Below are 19,728 nucleotides of genomic sequence, written 5' to 3' on the forward strand. Positions count from 1 at the left end.
CTTCCCTGTTTTGCCTGCTTCTGACCCCCCCCCCCCTTCCTGTGTGCCCACCCCTCACCACCGCAGCTAGCTTACATGTCCTGTCAAAATAAACCCAAAATTGTACAAAGTTTTAACATAAAAAAAGTTATACATTTTTTTTTTTTTTTTTTAAAAGGTAGAAAACAATTAAAAAAGGGCTAATTCACACAGGTTCTCTCATGTTTGTGTTCGTTAATAATTAGTGTATTTTTAGTGAAAATATCGTCTTGATAAATTCTTGGGGGCCCTGCCAGGTAGGCTGTATGGGGGCCCTGTGATTTCTAACAGCAGCCCTGCCCATACTGCTGTGGGAACACAGTGCTGCTTCCTGTATGTAGCCAACCCCCCTACAACAGTCCATTACAGCAGACCCAGCAGCCACAGCTCTCACAAGTTTGATTAGGACAGATTGAGCCCAAGCAAACTATTTAGAGTGACAACAACCATGGGATTCTACTTTAAAACTGCTAATGAATCCCTGTTAGACAGCCTAACTTTATATTTTAAGCATAGGTTGGCTTTAACTTGCCATTAGCCCCCCCCCCCCCCCCCCCCACTCACCGCTGTGCACTGCCTCTTCAGACAAGACTGCTTCATGCGCCCAGGACCCCCAAACTTCTTCATGTCTTTACAGAAGTGACACTCGCCGCATTCGCTGCGCACACAGGCTTCACACTTTCGGCAGCGCGTCCTCCTGCGCCGCGCAGCTCCCAGGCCCTTTGCCGACATCTCCCACTGGGGCTTCGCGATGCCTCAGCTGCACCCACACCTGGAAAGAGAAAGCATTGGGGAAATAATAAAAATCAGCTAGAGCCACTTTAACTAGACAGAACAAAAGCAGACACACGTCCCATATGCCCGTAAGGTTACTGATTCAGCCATTTTGATTAACCCTTTCGTGCCTGCGTTCTATTAAAGATTTTTCTTTTTTTCAAAGAAGAAAGGCAGCAACACAAATCTTGTGATCAATGTGAAATTGATAATTTTTGTAATGAAGTCTGCAGAGCATTACACCCTAGATCAGCGCTTCCTACGTGTAATGTACAGGCTCTTGCAATGGCTGCCCCAAGCCTCAGGTGTGTACAGAGGTCAGGACATACTATAACACAGGTGTCAAACACAAGGCCTGGGGGCCAAATCAGGCCCTCCAGACCATTTTATGTGTCCCATCTCTCCTGCAGCTGCGGTACCCCCCCCCCCCCCCCCCACTAGTTGAGAGGCTTGTCTCTGCCTTCCTGTCTCAGCAGTCAGCAACAGAGGGGAGGACAGAACTCCTCCTACAGATCCTGAGCCTCTTTGCAGCCGCAACATCCCTTGGTCTCAGCCAGTGGTGTATTTTGGTTTTGTGCTGCCCTAGGCAAGACTAAAATCGGGCGCCCCCATCTAAATTTGTCCCACCCCTTCCAGTTTATGATACACCCCTTCATTTGTTATTTTTGAAGCCCTCAGTTCTGCTTGCAGGCACGCAGACTGGTGGACGGCCCCCTGACCCCCCATTTATTATTTACTGCCTCCCCATCCCCCCCATGTATTAAATATACACTGACCCCCCATATATTATATATACACTGACCCCTATGTGCACTGATCCCCCCCATCACCCAATATATTATATATATACACTGACCCCCATTGTATTATATATACACATTGACCCCCATTGTATTCTATATACTATGACCCCCAAATATTATATATACACTGACCTCCCATGTATGATATGAGGCTTTTTGGGGGCGCCAGACAGATTTTACTCCCGACCCAGTCCACCCTTATAAGACCCAGGAGCATTTTTTGGTGACGCCCCCCCTGGAAAGTGCCGCCCTAGGCCTTGTTGGCCTAGGCCAAGATACAGCGTTGGTCTCAGCATTCAGCAGACTCCAGGTCTCCTCTGGTCCTTCTCCAGACCCTGAACTTTGTTTCCCAGCTCGGCCCCAGGCTTCTTTCCAGCAACAGCACAAGGTAAGGGGTGGGGGTGGGTGCACTGTGATGTAAGGGTGAGTCAGGACTCTTGATTTCTGATGGTGGAGGGCTCCTGACATCTGATGTAAGGGGGATGGGGTGCTCTGGACTTCTAGTCTTATAGATGCAACCGGCCCTTTCAGGGCAACCATAATGCTGCTGCGGCCTGCAATGAAATGGAGTTGGACACCCCTGCACTAGAAGAAACACGTCTTGAGCCATAGAGCGGTGAAGAGGAAAAGGGGATCAGCACAATCTGCATAGTTGTTCTACCGCGGTTCAAGATGAGAATATAGTCATTCACAAGGTTCGATCCCCCCAAACAGGAAGATGCGGCTGTGTGGGCGGAGCACTGAATTCACTTAAAAATAAAACGTTCCAGGCGGAAGCCCCCCATAATTCAGGTAAGGGTGGGGCGGTTCGGTTGTTAGGGGAAGCTGTATGCGACCACGCTTTATGTTACACCCTAAATATTAGTGATGCACCGAAATTTCAGCCAATGAAAATTGACCGTAAATAGGGTTTTCAGCTTTGTGCTGAAAGAAAAAAAAAAAACGCCGATAATGGCAGCCAAAAAAAAAAACTGCGATTTTGTCGCAATTGGTAATGCGATTCAAAAGAAGCATTAGAAACGCAACGCAGTGCATTTTTGATGAGTTCTTGTTTTCAATGCATTTCAAAGTACTTAAGATTGCTAAGTTGCTACCACTTTAAAGCGATTGTAAAAAGGTTAGCATTTTTTTTTTTTTTTTTTTTTTTTTATACCATACATATACTTACCTGCTCTGAGAAATGGTTTTGCACATTGCGGTCCCCCATCCTCCTCTTCCCGAGTCCACCGCTAGTGCTATCCGCTCCTCCAATAGCAAACTGCTTGCTATGGGGGGGGGGGGGGGGGGGGACGTGCAGGCTCAATCCTGAGCTGGGCTTTGTGTGTCTTTAGACACATATAGCGCAGCTCGGGCCCCGCCCCCACTCACAGGATTGGACTGACAGCAGCAGGAGCCAATGGCTCCCGTTGCTCTCAACCAAGTCAGAGAGGGGAGAGAGAAGAGCTGCTGCAGACAGGACAGCGTTGAATGGAGATCGGGTTCAGGTAAATGTTTAAGGGGGGGGGGGGGAATTGCTATTAAGTTTTTTTTACCTTAATGCAGAGAATGCAATAAGGTAAAAAAATGTTGCCTTTAGGACCACTTTTACTGCTTTGTCTTACTTTAAGGCTGAGCGCACATGGGCACAGCACCAGAGTTCACAAATCCTCCCTTCCTCCCGTGGCACAAGAGCGCACGCGCCTCTCCCACCCGGGGGCACGGCACAACAGCGCACGCGCCTCAACCACCCGGGGGCACAGCACAAGAGCGCACGCGCCTCTCCCACCCAGGGGCACGGCACAAGAGCGCACGCGCCTCTCCCACCCAGGGGCACGGCACAAGAGCGCACGCGCCTCCCCCACCCGGGGGCATGGCACAAGAGCGCACACGCCTCCCCCACCCGGGGGCACGGCACAAGAGCGCACGCGCCTCTCCCACCCGGGGGCACGGCACAAGAGCACACGCGCCTCTTGCGCCAGAGGGGCACGGGACAAGAGCACATGCGCCTCTCCCACCAGGGGGCGTGGCACAAGAGCGCACGCGCCTCTCCCACCCAGGGGCACGGCACAAGAGCGCACGCGCCTCTCCCACCCGGGGGCACGGCACAAGAGCGCACGCGCCTCTCCCACCCGGGGGCACGGCACAAGAGCGCACGCGCCTCTCCCACCAGGGGGCGCAGCACAAGAGCGCACGCGCCTCTCCCACCAGGGGGCGCAGCACAAGAGCGCACGCGCCTCTCCCACCAGGGGGCGCAGCACAAGAGCGCACGCGCCTCTCCCACCAGGGGGCGCAGCACAAGAGCGCACGCGCCTCTCCCTCCAGGGGGCGCGGCACAAGAGCGCACGCGCCTCCCCCACCCGGGGGCACGGCACAAGAGCGCACACGCCTCCCCCACCCGGGGGCACGGCACAAGAGCGCACGCGCCTCTCCCACCCGGGGGCACGGCACAAGAGCACACGCGCCTCTCGCGCCAGAGGGGCACGGGACAAGAGCACATGCGCCTCTCCCACCAGGGGGCGTGGCACAAGAGCACATGCGCCTCTCCCACCAGGGGGCGTGGCACAAGAGCGCACGCGCCTCTCCCACCAGGGGGCGTGGCACAAGAGCGCACGCGCCTCTCCCACCAGGGGGCGTGGCACAAGAGCGCACGCGCCTCTCCCACCAGGGGGCGTGGCACAAGAGCGCACGCGCCTCTCCCACCAGGGGGCGTGGCACAAGAGCGCACGCGCCTCTCCCACCAGGGGGCGTGGCACAAGAGCGCACGCGCCTCTCCCACCAGGGGGCGTGGCACAAGAGCGCACGCGCCTCTCCCACCAGGGGGCGTGGCACAAGAGCACACAAGTCTCCAGAGCATGCATATCTGGGTGGCTACACAGGGCCTCCAGGGAGACCTTCCAAAGCAACAAAGTCCTGGGAAAGGAATCAATGATGTAACATATGCCGTTACATTTATTCAATTCTTGTACATGGATGGTTTCATAACGCTTTAAGCTGTGAGTAGAGAATAAAAGGGATCAAAAAAACTTTGCAGATTGTTCATTTAGTACTCGTAATTTATTTATTTTTTTTGCTGATCATGAATCTGGATAGTTTCACTTTAACTGGGACAAAACCTATACCAGGGGAATTCCTAGGATGACCTACTTCTACTGCTTGTAAGATTTCACATCTATATTTAAGATGGAATTGTTCAATGGCCGCCACGCCTGGCAAGACACCAGAGAAGGATGAGCAATCCTAACAAACAATTACAACTGAAACAAAAAGAAATATTTTATTGCTAAAGTACATTAATAGTCCAATCGGTTCATAAAAATAGTAATGAAAAAAAAAAAAAAAAAAAACCCCTGCAGAAAAACCACAAGCTTTACACTGAAGATGAAAACAACTGGACTGTGATTCATGAGAAAACTGAAATCCATCATGAGACAACAGACCGCGCCACTGCTGATCTCCCTCTCTGAAAATCCTGCCTGCCTGCCTGGCTGTCATCCTGGCAGTTAACCACTTTAGCCCCGGAGGATTTGGCTGCTCAATGACCAGGCCCTATTTTGCGATTCGGCACTGCATGAATTTAACGGACAATTGCGCGGTCGTGCGACGCTGTACCCAAATAAAATTGATGTCCTTTTTTTCCCACAAACAGAGCTTTCTTTTGGTGGCATTTGATCACCTCTGCGATTTTTATTTTTTGCGCTATAAACAAACAAAGAGCGACAATTTTTTGACTTTTTTTTTTATATGAAATTCTCAAAAAAAAAAAATGTAAAAAAATCATTTTAATATTTTAGGCCAATTTGTTTTCTGCTACATATTTTTGGTAAAAAAATAAAAATAAATAAAAATCTAAATAAACGTATTTTGATTGGTTTGCGCAAAAATTATTGCGTCTACTAACTACATCTTGCCTTGCTACAGAGTCACTGACCCAGAAAAAAAATCCTGACCTTAGTGAGACTTTAGTCAGAAATGAAACAGTTCAAATTGCAATGACTTTGCAAAAAGTTCCCGCACCCCCCCCCCCCCGCCCCGATTTCATTGCGACTTGCATAGACTTCAAATGAAGTCGCAATGAAAGTGGAGCTATAAATTGAACTGATCTTTGAAATCGTGCTGAGGTAGCGAGATTTTAAAGCTGCACCGGTGTGAACCAGGTTCTAATACTGCAAGTGCTAAAGCCAGGGGTTCAGCATTGCTGCCAAGCACCCAGCACTTTCACAAGGTGGTCAGCAATAGCAGCCTCATCTCTCAGCACAGGTTTCTGTGCAGACATAGTTTTTTTTTTTTATTGGTTTTGGGTAAAGATTTGTGGTCACCTGGGCAGGAAGTGAGGGTGAATCTCTCCAATAAGGACCCAGCAATAACAACTAATTGACTACTTCTCCCATCCCCCATCCTTACCTAAAACCATGCTGTGGTCATTACCTGTTTTTTTCTGCACATGAACAAAAAGGACAAAAAACATGCCGGGGGGGAGGGGGGGGGTCTTTTTTTTTTTTTAACACAGCAAAGATATGTTGCAGCTATTTATGACACCAACACCTACAGTAACCTACAACCCCACGGCACTTACCACGCAGCCCTCAGGGCACCCTGCAGACAGAGGTCTGTTCTGGTGCTTTACTCCAGCCACTGAAGGAAAAAATATTCTTCAGACTGGCTTCTAAAAGTTAAAGTGATATTAAAGGAAAGGTTTTATTCTTAAAAAAGTAACAAACACGTTATGTTTACCTGCTCTTTGTAATGGATTTGCACAGAGCAGCTCTGATCCTCCTCTTCTCCGGTCCCTCACCGGCGTTCCTGGACCCTCCCTCCTTCCAAGAGCCCCTAGACCACTGATGGAGAACCTTGGCACCCCAGATGTTTTGGAACTACATTTCCTATGATGCTCAACTACACTGCAGAGTGCATGAACATCATGGGAAATGTAGTTCCATAACATCTGGGGTGCCAAAATTCACCATCACTGCCCTAGATTCCCGGGCTCAGGTGTCAAGCTGATGGCCGTTGCGGGAACTACAAGTCCCATGAGGCATTGCAAGGCTGACCGTTACAAGCATGACTCCCACAGGCAGAAGCATGATGGGATTTGTAGCTCCACAACAGCCGAAGGGCCGCCAGTTTGACACCCCTGCGAGCAGAGCCACTGCTCTGCATATCCATTCAGACAGAGCTGCGGCACCTCAGCTAAGCTGAATCACCGATCTCTCTCTGCCTCTGTCCAACCCATCCCCCCACACAGTTAGTAAGCACAATAGGGAACACATTTAACCCCTTGATCACCCCCAGTGTTAACCCCTTCCCTGCCAGTGTCATTTATACAGTAACTGCATATTATTTAGCACTGATTACTGTAGTAATGTCACTGGTCCCCAAAAAATGTCAGTTAGGTGTCCGATCTGTCCGCCGCAATTTTGCAGTCCCGGAAAAAAAAAAAAAAAAAAAAAAAAAAAAAAAAAAAAAAAAAAAAAATCGCTGATCACCGCCATTACTAATAAAAAAAAAAATGAATAAATAAAAAGTCCATAAATCTATCCCGTAGTTTGTAAACGCTGTAAGTTTTGCGCAAATCAATATACACTCTTTGGGATTTTTTTTTTACCAAAAATATGTAGCCAGCAGAATACAAATTGGCCTAAAATTATAAAAAAAAAAATAGATTTTTTAAATTTTTTTTATTGGGAATGTTTTATAGCAGAAAGTAAAAAATATGGCGTTTTTTTCAGAATTGTCGTTCATTTTTTGTTTATAGCGCAAAATCTAAAAACCGCACAAAACCACCAAAAGAAAGCTCTATTTGTGGGAAAAAAAAATCAGTCATTTTCATTTGGGTACAGCGTTGCATGACCGCGCAATTGTCAGTTAAAGCAACCGCAATGCTGAATCGCAAAGAAATGGCCCCGTCATTAAGGGGGTAAAACCTTCCGGAGCTGAAGTGGTTAATGGTCTGGTGGTTCTTTCATGCCATCTTATTTCCTCTGTGCCACCTGATCTTTTATAATGGAGTTGTTAGGATAAACAGCTTTGATTGTAATAGAAGTGATCTCCAGCACTCTCGTGTATTGCGCCTCCAGTCTCCAACCATCTCCTGTTACCAGTCTGCAGTCTCAGACAGAATTTTGTATATTTTTAGTAAATGTGTGGCCCCTTGACAAAGTCAGAGAGACTGCATTTGAGGCTCCTCTATCTCAAAGTTCATGGATCTTCCTGCTCTCCAGTAACTGTCTGCCCATACGGGAGATGCAGACAGACAGCCGTACTGAGATTGTGCAGGAGCCTGACATTACACAACATGGGTGCAATGCTCTGCAGTCTCCAGAAAAAAAAAAAAAATGCACATTTTTTTTAACTGCAAAAATATATGCTTTTATTCGTTTATTTTTTGAACAGATATTTTAAAAGCCTTAAAAGAGATTGTAAGCGCCGGTTCACACTGGCGCGACGCTACTTTCAGGGGCGACCTCCGAGATCGCGGTGCGAGCAGCGCGCCGCGACCTCGGAGCGGCCGCCACAGACTTCATAACATTGAAGTCTATGGCGGTCGCCTCCTGGTCGCCCCAAAGAAGCTCCGGACCCTTTTTCTAGGTCGGAGCGACTTGTGTCGCTCCTATTAGAACGGGTCCGTAGCTTCCCTATGGGAGGCGACCTGCGGCGACCTGTGAGGCGACCAGGTCGCCTCACAGGTCGCCCTAGTGTGAACTGGGGCTAAAGGTAATTTAAAAAAACAAAACATATATACTTACCTGCTCTGTGTAATTCCATTGCACAGAACAGCTGCAAACCTCCTCTTCTCAGGTCCCCCGACCGCCCTCCTGGCTCCTCCACTCTGTCCAGTGCCCCCACTGGAAGCCGCTTCCCATGGGGGCACCTGTGTGTGTGCTCGCTCCTGAGCGCTTCTGCTGCGTCCATTGACACAGACAGCGGGACTCGGCCCCGCCCCCATCACTGACTTTGATTGACAGCAATAGGAGTGAATGACTCTCGGTGCTCCACCAAAGCCAATGAGACCAAGAAGTGAGGGTAAAGAAGAGCTGCAGAGGTGCGTAGCGCTTGATCAATCAAATGAGGGCTCAGGTAAATATAAGGGGGATGCTGCTGCCAAAACATTTTGTACCTTAATGCAAGCAATGATTTAGGGTAAAAATTGTTTATGCTTTAGAACCACTTAAGTTTCGGTTCACACTGCCGCGACTTGTCATTCGACTTGAGTTCAAAGTTACAAGTCGCACCCCATTAACGGCAATGGAACTGGTCTAATCAGTGCGACTCAAGTCACAGCGACCTAGCAAAAGGTTCCTGCACTACTTTTGGTTGAATTCATTGTACCTTGCATTGACTTCTATTAATGAAGTCGCAAGCAGCAATGAAGTCAGCTGTTGAAGCCATGTAGATGTGAACCAGCAGTTAAGCTTAAAGCGATATCAAAGTATTTTTTTTTTTTTTTTAAATGATAAACATGTTATACTTGCCAGCTATGTGCAATGGTTTTGCCCACAGCAGCCCCAGTCTTCCTTCTCGGTCCCTGACCGGCACTCCTAGACCCTCCCTCCTGCCCCCACAGCAAGCAGCCTGCTTGGGGGTACCTGAGCCAAGCTGCTGCTCTGTGTGTTAATTCAGACATGGAGCCGCAACCCAGCCCCCCCCCCCCCTCTCCTCATTGGCTCACTGACATTGATTGACAAGACACGGGTCCCATTGAGCCCAGTGCTGTGTCTCAGCCACACAAGAGGGAGAGTCCTGGACAGCAAAGTCTCTCGCGCAACATCGCTGGATAAAGATGGGGCTCGGGTAAGTATTAGGGGGGCTACTACACACAGAAGGTTTTTTATCTTAATGCATTAAGACAGGGGTGTCAAACTCAATTTCATCACGGGCCATATCAGCATTATGGTTGCCCTCAAAGGGCCAGTTGTATCTGTAGGACTAGATTTCAAGAACCCCCACCATCATCAGAAGTTAGGAGTCCTCCATCATCTCTTACACCACAGTGCACCCCCCTTAGCTTGTGCTACTGTAAACCTGGGAATCAGAAAGTGGAGGGTCTGGAGGAGGACCAGAGGATGGCTGGAGTCAGCTGCTGGAGTCTGCTGAGTGCTGACATTAGGGGAGGTACAGACGATTGGGAGCTGCACAGAGAGGCGCCAGATCTTTAGGAGGAGTTCTACCTTCCTCTCTACTGCTGATAAAGGAAGGAGGCTCATTACTGCTGATAAAGGAAGGAGGCCAATATGAGCCTCTCTGTGGCTGCAGGGAGAAATGCAGGATCTGGTGGAGGAGTTCTATCCTCCTTTATGCTGCCGACTGCGAAGACAAGGTGGGGGTGGAGAAGAAGGGGATGCTGAAGCTGCAGGAGAGGTGCGAGGGCCACATGACATGGCCTGGAGGGCCAGATTCGCCCCCCGGACCTTGTGTTTGACACATGTGCATTAAGTTAAAGTTGTTTTTGTTTTTTTTTTACCCAGAATTAAAGTGGTTTTAGAGACAAAGTTGTTTTTTTTGTTTTTTTTTGTCTTTATAACCATTTTAATACTGGGTAAAAACAAAACAAAAAAAAAAAAAAACTTTTGGGGTCCCCTATTTGCACTGCAGGACTTCAAGTGGAATTCCCCCCTTTGAATAAAACACCAGTATGCAGCTTAACGAGAAATCTAACATTTGCTTTCTTTAAACTTTTTGTTTTTACTTTCACTTCCTGGTTTCCCTGGAGGCAATGGTGGCACAGCCTGGACTTCAGAAATACCCCCTGGAACGTCACCAGTGACTTCAGGGAGATCTTATTCCTAACTGTGAGATCTCAAGCAAACAAAAAAAAAAAAAAAACACATCTGTGTAATTTTGTATGGCGAATGTGTGACGTGAAGTGCAAGCAGTATACAAAATTTCAATCACATTTGGAGAAAAAAAAAAAAAAAAAAAAAAAAAATGAAGGTAACAGTACAATGCCTGTGTGAGGTGTGGCCTATGACATCACTGATTGCAGGCTTCTCTGCTGCCCCAGCAATGAGGTCATGTGACATACCGATCACACAGATGAAGAGAGGGAAGAATATATTGAAAAGTCTCCCAGCAACAGGAATTCATTTTTTTTTTCTCTACTTGGCTGCTGACTGTATGGCGTTGATTTAGTAAAACTGGAGCACTCTGAATCTGGTGCGGCTGTACACGGTAGCCAATCAGCTTCGGCAATAAAACCTGGCAGCTGATTGGTTTGTATGTAGCGCTGCACCGGATTTTGCACCTCCAGTTTTAGTAATCCCCCCCCCCCCCCTTTGTATTTAATCCAATGATATGCGAAGGAATGTAACAATCACACAGCAGAAACATACACAACCCATACCAACCTGCTCTCCACTGATCCGACCAGTCTGTGTCTCAGTGCGATCATGATCAGAAGGCGGCTCCCCTCTGCGACACTCCGATGAGCCCCTCCGGGGGGGACCTCTGTCCTCTTACAGTTCCAGCTTCGCAGAGAGGGATCGGGGATCCTGGAACAGAACCGGGAACGTGAGCAGAGCGATACAGAGGAACGCGAGCAGAGCGATACAGAGGAACGCGAGCAGAGCGATACAGAGGAACCCGAGCAGAGCGATACAGAGGAACGCGAGCAGAGCGATACAGAGGAACGCGAGCAGAGCGATACAGAGGAACCCGAGCAGAGCGATACAGAGGAACCCGAGCAGAGCGATACAGAGGAACCCGAGCAGAGCGATACAGAGGAACCCGAGCAGAGCGATACAGAGGAACCCGAGCAGAGCGATACAGAGGAACCCGAGCAGAGCGATACAGAGGAACCCGAGCAGAGCGATACAGAGGAACCCGAGCAGAGCGATACAGAGGAACCCGAGCAGAGCGATACAGAGGAACCCGAGCAGAGCGATACAGAGGAACCCGAGCAGAGCGATACAGAGGAACCCGAGCAGAGCGATACAGAGGAACCGGAGCAGAGCGATACAGAGGAACCGGAGCAGAGCGATACAGAGGAACCGGAGCAGAGCGATACAGAGGAACCGGAGCAGAGCGGTACAGAGGAACCGGAGCAGAGCGGTACAGAGGAACCGGAGCAGAGCGGTACAGAGGAACCGGAGCAGAGCGGTACAGAGGAACCGGAGCAGAGCGGTACAGAGGAACCGGAGCAGAGCGGTACAGAGGAACCGGAGCAGAGCGGTACAGAGGAACGGGAGCAGAGCGGTACAGAGGAACGGGAGCAGAGCGGTACAGAGGAACGGGAGCAGAGCGATACAGAGGAACGGGAGCAGAGCGATACAGAGGAACGGGAGCAGAGCGATACAGAGGAACGGGAGCAGAGCGATACAGAGGAACGTGGTGGGAGAAGAAGAGTATAACATAGAGTGTATAGGGGGCCCTATAGAGAAGAATCAACCCTCGGGGGGCCCAAGAAGAGAAACCCCAATGTAATACAGACACCCCCCCCCCAATATTCTATAAAGGCAATCAGGCTATAGGCATAGGAGAGGTTCCTTGTGGATAGTCGGAGTTAGACGATGATTTACCATAAATCCTTGCAGTATATGGATCAGTCTACAAAGAGGACCTGTCAGATGGAGGAAGGGTGGAGCCGTCTCATGCTAAAGGGGGCAGGTGATGGTGGGGTAGAATATGGCAAAACTGCAATAATAAGTAGATGGGGGGAATAAAAAGAATATCAGCTGGGCTCAGTGATGGGAAAGGTTATAAAGGGGGTATGGGTGTATAAGGCGAAAGGTTGGGGGGGTAGTCAGGATCCATTTAGTTGGAGACAGAAATGAAAGGGGTAATAAGGGGGGGGAAGGGTGGTATAAGTATTGGGAAAGGGGATAGTTGGGGGGGGGGGGTAGCTAGGCCCTCTATAATGAGGGCCTATAAGGGGGGCAGTTATGGGGAAGAGGGGTACTGAGGCCCTATAAGGGGGCAGGTATGGGGAAGAGGGGTACTGAGGCCCTATAAGGGGGGCAGGTATGGGGAAGAGGGGTAATGAGAGCCTATAAGGGGGCAGGTATGGGGAAGAGGGGTAATGAGAGCCTATAAGGGGGCAGGTATGGGGAAGAGGGGTACTGAGGCCCTATAAGGGGGCAGGTATGGGGAAGAGGGGTACTGAGGGCCTATAAGGGGGGCAGGTATGGGGAAGAGGGGTAATGAGAGCCTATAAGGGGGCAGGTATGGGGAAGAGGGGTACTGAGGCCCTATAAGGGGGGCAGGTATGGGGAAGAGGGGTAATGAGAGCCTATAAGGGGGGCAGGTATGGGGAAGAGGGGTAATGAGAGCCTATAAGGGAGGCAGGAATGGGGAGAAGAAATGAGGGCCTATAGGGTGGGAGCAGGTATGAGGAAGAAGGGTAATGTGGGCCTATAGGTGGGCAGGTATGAGGAAGAAGGGTAACTAAGGGGGGTAAATAACCGGAAAGGGGACAATTAGGATGTGGGCAGAGATACAGAGGTGTAATTAAGGCATACGAGGGGCTGATATGAGGAAAAGGGGCAATTAGGGCCTAAAGGAGGGCAGTTATGGGGAAATGGGTGTAATTAAAGGGGTATCTATGGGTAGAGGGGGAAATTAGGGCCTATAAGAGGTCAGATATAGGGAAGAGGTGTAATAAAGGCCTATAGGGGGGAGGAGGTGTAATTAAAGGGGCAGATCAGGGTAAAGGGGGGAAGAAGAGGGTATATAAGGGAAAGGGGGGGTAATTAGGCTCCAATGGGGTGGGGGCAGGGATGAAGAGGGGTAATTGAGGCCTATAGGGGGGCAGATACCAGGAAGGGGGTGATGAGGGGTGTAGATGCAGAAATCGGGGTGTATAAAGGGGCAGCCTAGAGATAATACAGGGGTGGAGGCAAGGACACCCCCAGAGTCCCCCTGCCCCCTCCTTGCTTCCTCCCTCCCGCCGAATAGTGGGTACCGTGTGGCCCCCAGACCTCCCTCTCTTACCCCCCGCCTCTCCCGAATCAATATGTGGCCCCTGAGCCCCAGCACCGGGCCCCAAACCAGCTGCCCCCCCTCCTGTCCCTGCTCTGCCTGCCCCTCACACTCACACACATAACAATACCACATCCAACATGGCCGCCCGAGCCCGCCCACCCCCGCCGCAGGGCACGCCGGGAAGTGCAGTCCTCACCGGGCCAGCCTCGCGCGCCCAAGCCCAGCTAGGCGGAAGCGCGCCGGACTACAAGGGGGAGGGACTGGCGCGGGGCGGCATGGGAGATGGGCGGAACAGGAAGTCTGCGGCTTCCTGTGCGCGCCAGGGGCATGACGGGAAATGTAGTGCTTCCCCTCACGAGCGATGACACAATGAGGGGCGGGGCTTAAGAGGGCACACCGGCATTGGGGAAGTCACCACACAGGCGCCTTGCCATGTGCTCTCTAACTGCCTTCACCTGTAATGTTAAAGCATCGTTCAGGCCATGTGAAAATAAAGGTCACAGATAAGGGCTCAGCCCTGGAAATCACCATCATGTCATTGTTATTGGAAATAAAATAATCATTGTCACACAAACTATTATTAATATGTATAAAGCTGGAAACAAATGGCCGGTCTATTACTCCAATGGGCCTGCAATGGTGGTGGTGTGAATGCTGCCTGACCTCTGCTGGTTGTTCACATACACCAGGCCTCGGAAACATAAAAAAAGACGTCCCGCCCAGGAGACCCCCTAATAAATTGTGGCACAGGTGACTCCATCTTGAATCACAACATCGTCATTGGTAACAGTTTCCGCACAATTTAGCCCTCAGGCCTCATTCACATTTGCACATCGCGCCAACGTGCGTTCCTTTTTTTTTTGTTGCATGATACACATAGGGCAGCCCAATGCGTTTGAATCCCCCCCCCCCCGCCCCCCATTTGCACCAAAAAAGCTCATGTACATTTTTTTTGGGGTGTAGAGCTTTGCACGTTTCTTAACGCACATTGTAGCGCATTTGTTTTGTGTTTTGCTGCACGTGAAAATGCGCATTTGCTGGCTGCGTTTAGGGGTTCCATTAAAGCGGAGTTCTGGCCACAAAATTGATTTTGGGCCATCCGCTTGCTCTTGGTTACTCCAGAAAGAAAATTGCGATGCTTGGCACCCTACTCCTGCGCTCAGAATCAGATTCTCAGGCTGCCTCTATCCCGGGACTCTCGCTTGGCATCCACTAATGGCTGAGCCTTGCTGCCCTCTATGACCGGGGTGGTCGACAAAACACTGTAAACATAAACAAAAAGAAGGGCGCACCAGCCTAGCGCAATATCTTCAGTAGGCTTTTATTGGTAAAATATTAAAAAGTGGTTACTCACAAACATGCGATGTAAACCAGCATATCAATTCCATCGATATAAGAGTCCAATGTCTCGTAAAGGTGAAAGGCTAACGCGTTTCGAGGCAGTGCCTCTTCCTCAGAGCTTGCTCTTGGTAACCTGAAAAACAAATGGATAGTTACGATTTTTTTTTTTGTTTACTTACCTAGTTATTGAAGAAAATATACTCACCTTTCTTCCACTTCCTCCCTCGGCGGCCGCGGCCCACGCCGTCACTTCCTGCTTGCATTGATTCCTGGGAGCTGAACGTCATCGCTCCCAGGAATCAATGCGCCTGCACCGGCCCCGACGTCAGTTCCGGTGCGGGCGCCTCATTCCCTGCTAAACAGCTTCTGACCTGGATGACCAGGCCATTTTTTTGCGATTCAGCACTGCGTTACTTTAATGGACAATACGTGGTCGTGCGGCGCTGTACCCAAATAAAATTGATGGCCTTTTTTTCCCCACAAACAGGGCTTTCTTTTGGTGGTATTTGATCACCTGTGCAATTTTTAGATTTTGCGCTATAAACAAAAAAAGAGCGACAATTTTGAAAAAAAAACGCTATATTTTTTTTACTTTCTGCTATAAAACATTCCCAATAAAAAAATTTTAAAAATCTAATTTTTTTTATCAGTTTAGGCCAATTTGTATTCTGCTACATATTTTTGGTTAAAAAAAAAAAATCCCAAAAAGCGTATTTTAATTGATTTGTGCAAAAGTTATAGCGTTTTTTAACCGGTTGCCGACCGCCGCACGACTATATACTGCGGCGGTCAGCCCCGGCCAGGCAGAGTGACGTATCGGTACGTCACTCGCCTGTCACTGACTTGCGAGCCTATCGCGGGCGGGCGCGCGCCCCCAGCGGCTCGTTCACAGGCAAGTCAGTGCGTGTGACCGGCGGACTCGATGTCCGCCAGTCACACTGCGATCGCTCCTGTGAAGGGAGAAAGACAGAGCGGCTTGTGTAAACAAGCTGCCTGTCAGTTCTCCCTGTGTAAAAGTAAAGATCTGACCGTTCTACTATGTAGAACGGTTGATCTTTGCTTTTACACCAATAGGAATGTCCCTACACAGTAGAAAGCACGCCCCTAGGACACACTTAACCCCTCCCTGTCCAATAAAGTTAACCCCTTCCCTGCCAGTGTCATTTTTGCAGTAACAGTGCATATGTATAGCACTGATTACTGCAGTAATGTCACTGGTAACCCCAAAAGTGTCAAAAATGTCAGTCAAGGGTCCGATCTGTCTGCCGCAATGTCGCAGTACCGAAAAAAAAATCGCAGATCGCCGCCATTACGCGTTAAAAAAAAAAACACCAAAAATGACAAAAATCTTTCTCTTTGTTAGTAAACGCGATAACTTTTGCGCAAACCAATCAAAATACGCTTTTTGCGATTTTTTTTACCAAACATAGGTAGCATAAAACAAATTGGCCGAAAAATGTTAAAAAATTTTGATTTTTACTTTTTTTTTGGGGGAATTTCATATAAAAAAATGTGAAAAATATTGTTATTTTTGCAAAATTTACGCTCTTTTTTTGTTTATAGCGCATGATCAAAAAATCGCACAGGTGATCAAATACCACCAAAAGAAAGCTCTGTTTGTGGGAAAAAAAGGACGTCAAATTCGTTTAGGTACAGTGTCGCACGACCGCGCAATTGTCCGTTAAAGTCACGCAGTAAAAAATCGCAAAAAAACCCCTGGTCCTTTAGCAGCCAAATCCTCCGGGGCTTAAGTGGTTAAACTACGGGATAGATTTTTGGACTTTTTTTTTTTTTTTTTTATTAGTAATGGCGGCGATCTGCGATTTTTAGCGGGACTGCGACATTGCGGCGGACAGATCGGACCCCTGACTGACATTTTTGACACTTTTTGGGGACCAGTGACATTAATACAGGGATCAGTGCTAAATAATATGCACTGTTACTGTATAAATGACACTGGCAGGGAAGGGGTTAATACTGGGGATGATCAAAGGGGTTAAATGTATGCCTAAAGTGCTTACAGACTGTGTGGGGGAAGGGTTCTGTGACAGGCACAGAGAGATCGGGGGTTGTAGCTTAGCTGAAACGTCTGATCTCTCCCTGCCTGTGTGACAGAAGATCCGCCTGCTTTGTTTACATAAGCAGGCGGATCTTCTCTCGGTTTCTCCGACGATAGCAGGAGGGCACCGGCAATCGCCGCTGCTTCTCCCGCAGCCCGCCTCCCGCTGTGTCTAAACACAGCGGGAGCACGGGGCGCCGAAACCACATGCACTCCAGTCACGTAGTACTATGTGACTGGACGTAGCCGAGCCACCCTGCCACAACAAAAAGGCGGCGGGCGGTCAGGAAGTGGTTAAAAGGGTTAGTTCACCTTTACCAAAAAAACTGCCTAAGGGGCATCCGTAGGTAAAAAACAAGCTGGGCAGTTTTGACCTTGAATAATGCCCTTATTGAATAATGCCCTTATTGAATAATGCCCTTGCTATAGATGCAGGCCATGTATGTACCTCATGAATCCTGACTGAAAAACTTCCAGGACGTTGCTAAGAGAGGCCCAGCTATTACTGTTCCCCTTCACCACCTGTGATCAGACCTCCTCACATGAGTTTTCTCTCTCCCTGATGCAGGAGCTCTGAGCTCAGTGTTCCAGAGCTTGGTGCTGTGACGGTGAAGGTGAGCAGTAACAGATAGGTATCTCTTAGCAACGTCCTAGCAACCCCCGGGATGTTGCCAGGACGTTGCTAAGAGAAACCTAGCTGCTACAGTTCCTCTTCACTATTGTAGGAGTGAGTGCTTTATCTGAACAGATCCCCTCATGTGAGTTTTCTCTCCCTTGATGCAATAGCTCTGAGCTCAGTGTTCCAGAGCTTGCTGCTGTGACGGTGAAGGTGAGCAGTAACAGATAGGTATCTCTTAGCAACGTCCTAGCAACCCCCGGGATGTTGCCAGGACGTTGCTAAGAGAAACCCAGCTGGTACTGTTCCCCCTCACCATTGTAGGAGTGAGCTCTTTATCTAAACAGATCCCCTCATGTGAGTTTTCTCTCCCTTGATGCAATAGCTCTGAGTTCAGTGTTCCAAAGCTTGTTGCTGTGACAGTGAAGGTGAGCAGTAACAAATAGGTGTCTCTTAGCAACGTCCTAGCAACCCCCAGGATGTTGCTAGGACGTTGCTAAGAGAAACCCAGCTGGTACTGTTCCCCTTCTCCATTGTAGGGGTGAGCTCATTGTCTGATCAGACTCCCTCACATGCTCTGTTTTTCCTGATACAGTATCTCCAAGCTCAGTAGTTCAGAGCTTGCTGCTGTGACTGTGAAGGTGAGCAGTAATGGCTAGGCCTCTCTTAGCAACCCCCAGGATGTTGCTAGGACATTTCTAAGAGAGGCCTAGCGGTTACTGTTCCCCTTCACCATTATAGAGTGTGCGCTTTTTGTCTGATCAGACTCCCTCACATGCTTTTTTTTCTCTGATACAGTATCTCCAAGCTCAGTGGTTCAGAGCTTGTTGCTGTGACTGTGAAGGTGAGCAGTAACAGCTAGGCCTCTCTTAGCAACGTCCTAGCAACCTCCAGGATGTTTCTAGTATGTTTCTAAGAGAGGCCTAGCTGTTACCGTTGCTATTCTCCATTTTAGGAGGTGAGCTCTTTGTCTGGTCAGACTCCCTCACATGCTCTTTTTTCCCTTATACAGTATCTCCAAGCTCAGTGCTTCAGAGCTTGCTGCTGTGACTGACGGTGGGCAGTAATGGCTAGGCCTCTCTTAGCAACGTCCTAGCGACCCCCAGGATGTCATTTCCCTAGGACATTTCTAAGAGAAGTCTAGCGGTTAATGTTCCTCTTCACCATTGTAGGAGGTGAGCTCTTTGTCTGGTCAGACTCCCTCACATGCTCTTTCTTTCGGATGCAGTATCTTCAAGCTCAGTGGTTCAGAGCTCGCTGCTGTGACGGTGAAGGTGGGCAGTAACAGCTAGGCCTCTCTTAGCAACGTCCTAGCAACCCCCAGGTAGATGAAAGAAAAAAACAATATTTTTTACTTTCTGCTATAAAACATTAGCAATAAAAAATCTAAAAACCAAATTTCTTCATCATTTTAGGCCAATTTGTATTCTGCTACATATTTTTGGTAAAATAAATCCCAACAAGTGTATTTTGATTGGTTTGCACAAAAATGATCGTGTCTACAAACTAGGGGAAAGGTTTATGTTGTTTATATTTATTTATTCATTTACTAGTAATGGAGGCGATCTGCGATTTTTAGCGGGACTGCGACATTGCGGAGGACAGATCGGACCCCTAACTGACATTTTTGACACTTTTGGGGGGACCAGTGACATTACTACAGTAATCAGTGCTAAAAATATGCACTGTCACTGTACTAATGACACTGGGGTTAACAACAAGGTCGATCAAAGGGTTAGATGTATCCCTAGGGAGTGCTTTCTAACTGTGTGGGGGATGGGCTTGCTGGATGAACACAGAGATCTGTGTTTCTAAAAAGGAGGAACACCGGATCCCAGTGTTCATTGCTGACAGAACAAGGGTGTGCCGTGTTTACATCAGGAGAGCTCCATTCTGTCTCCCTGGGGAGCAATCGCAGGTGCCCGGCGGACATCACGGCCGCTGGACCCGCTGATTGGCGCGCCTCCACTAGCGGTCCCCGTGAAATGAAGTACAGTTACGTTGTTTCGCGGGACAGAGTATATGTACTGCTGGCGGTCGGCAAGTGGTTAAATAGCACTTCAACACATTGTGAACGCACCCCCCGTACGCAGATGTGAATCAGCCCCTAAGGACCAGCTGACCCCAGAATGCGCTGCAGCGGGTGTCAACGAAACCCCAAATGCAGATCCCAAGCACAGTGCGTTTGCCTGCACCGGATCGCATGGCACAGCAGTACTATGCGA

At 49.0% G+C, this 19,728-nt stretch overlaps 1 protein-coding gene across 1 annotated transcript in view; it reads right to left on the minus strand.

Moving 5' to 3' along the window:
• FBXL19 (F-box and leucine rich repeat protein 19) overlaps positions 1–13,714 on the minus strand; it is a 44,901-nt gene extending 31,187 nt beyond the window's left edge. Inside the window, exons 1-3 of the mRNA XM_082260802.1 lie at positions 13,684–13,714; positions 10,916–11,059; positions 583–790 (exon numbers count right to left, since the gene is read on the minus strand). Coding sequence (XP_082116928.1) covers positions 583–750 — 168 coding nt within the window. The 5' untranslated portion in view covers positions 751–790; positions 10,916–11,059; positions 13,684–13,714. The remainder of the gene's footprint in view (positions 1–582; positions 791–10,915; positions 11,060–13,683) is intronic.
• Between the last annotated feature and the right edge of the window lie 6,014 nt (positions 13,715–19,728).

This window comes from Pelophylax lessonae (assembly GCF_965119305.1).
Source record: "Pelophylax lessonae genome assembly, chromosome: 6".
In the NCBI taxonomy this organism is placed as follows: domain Eukaryota; kingdom Metazoa; phylum Chordata; class Amphibia; order Anura; family Ranidae; genus Pelophylax; species Pelophylax lessonae.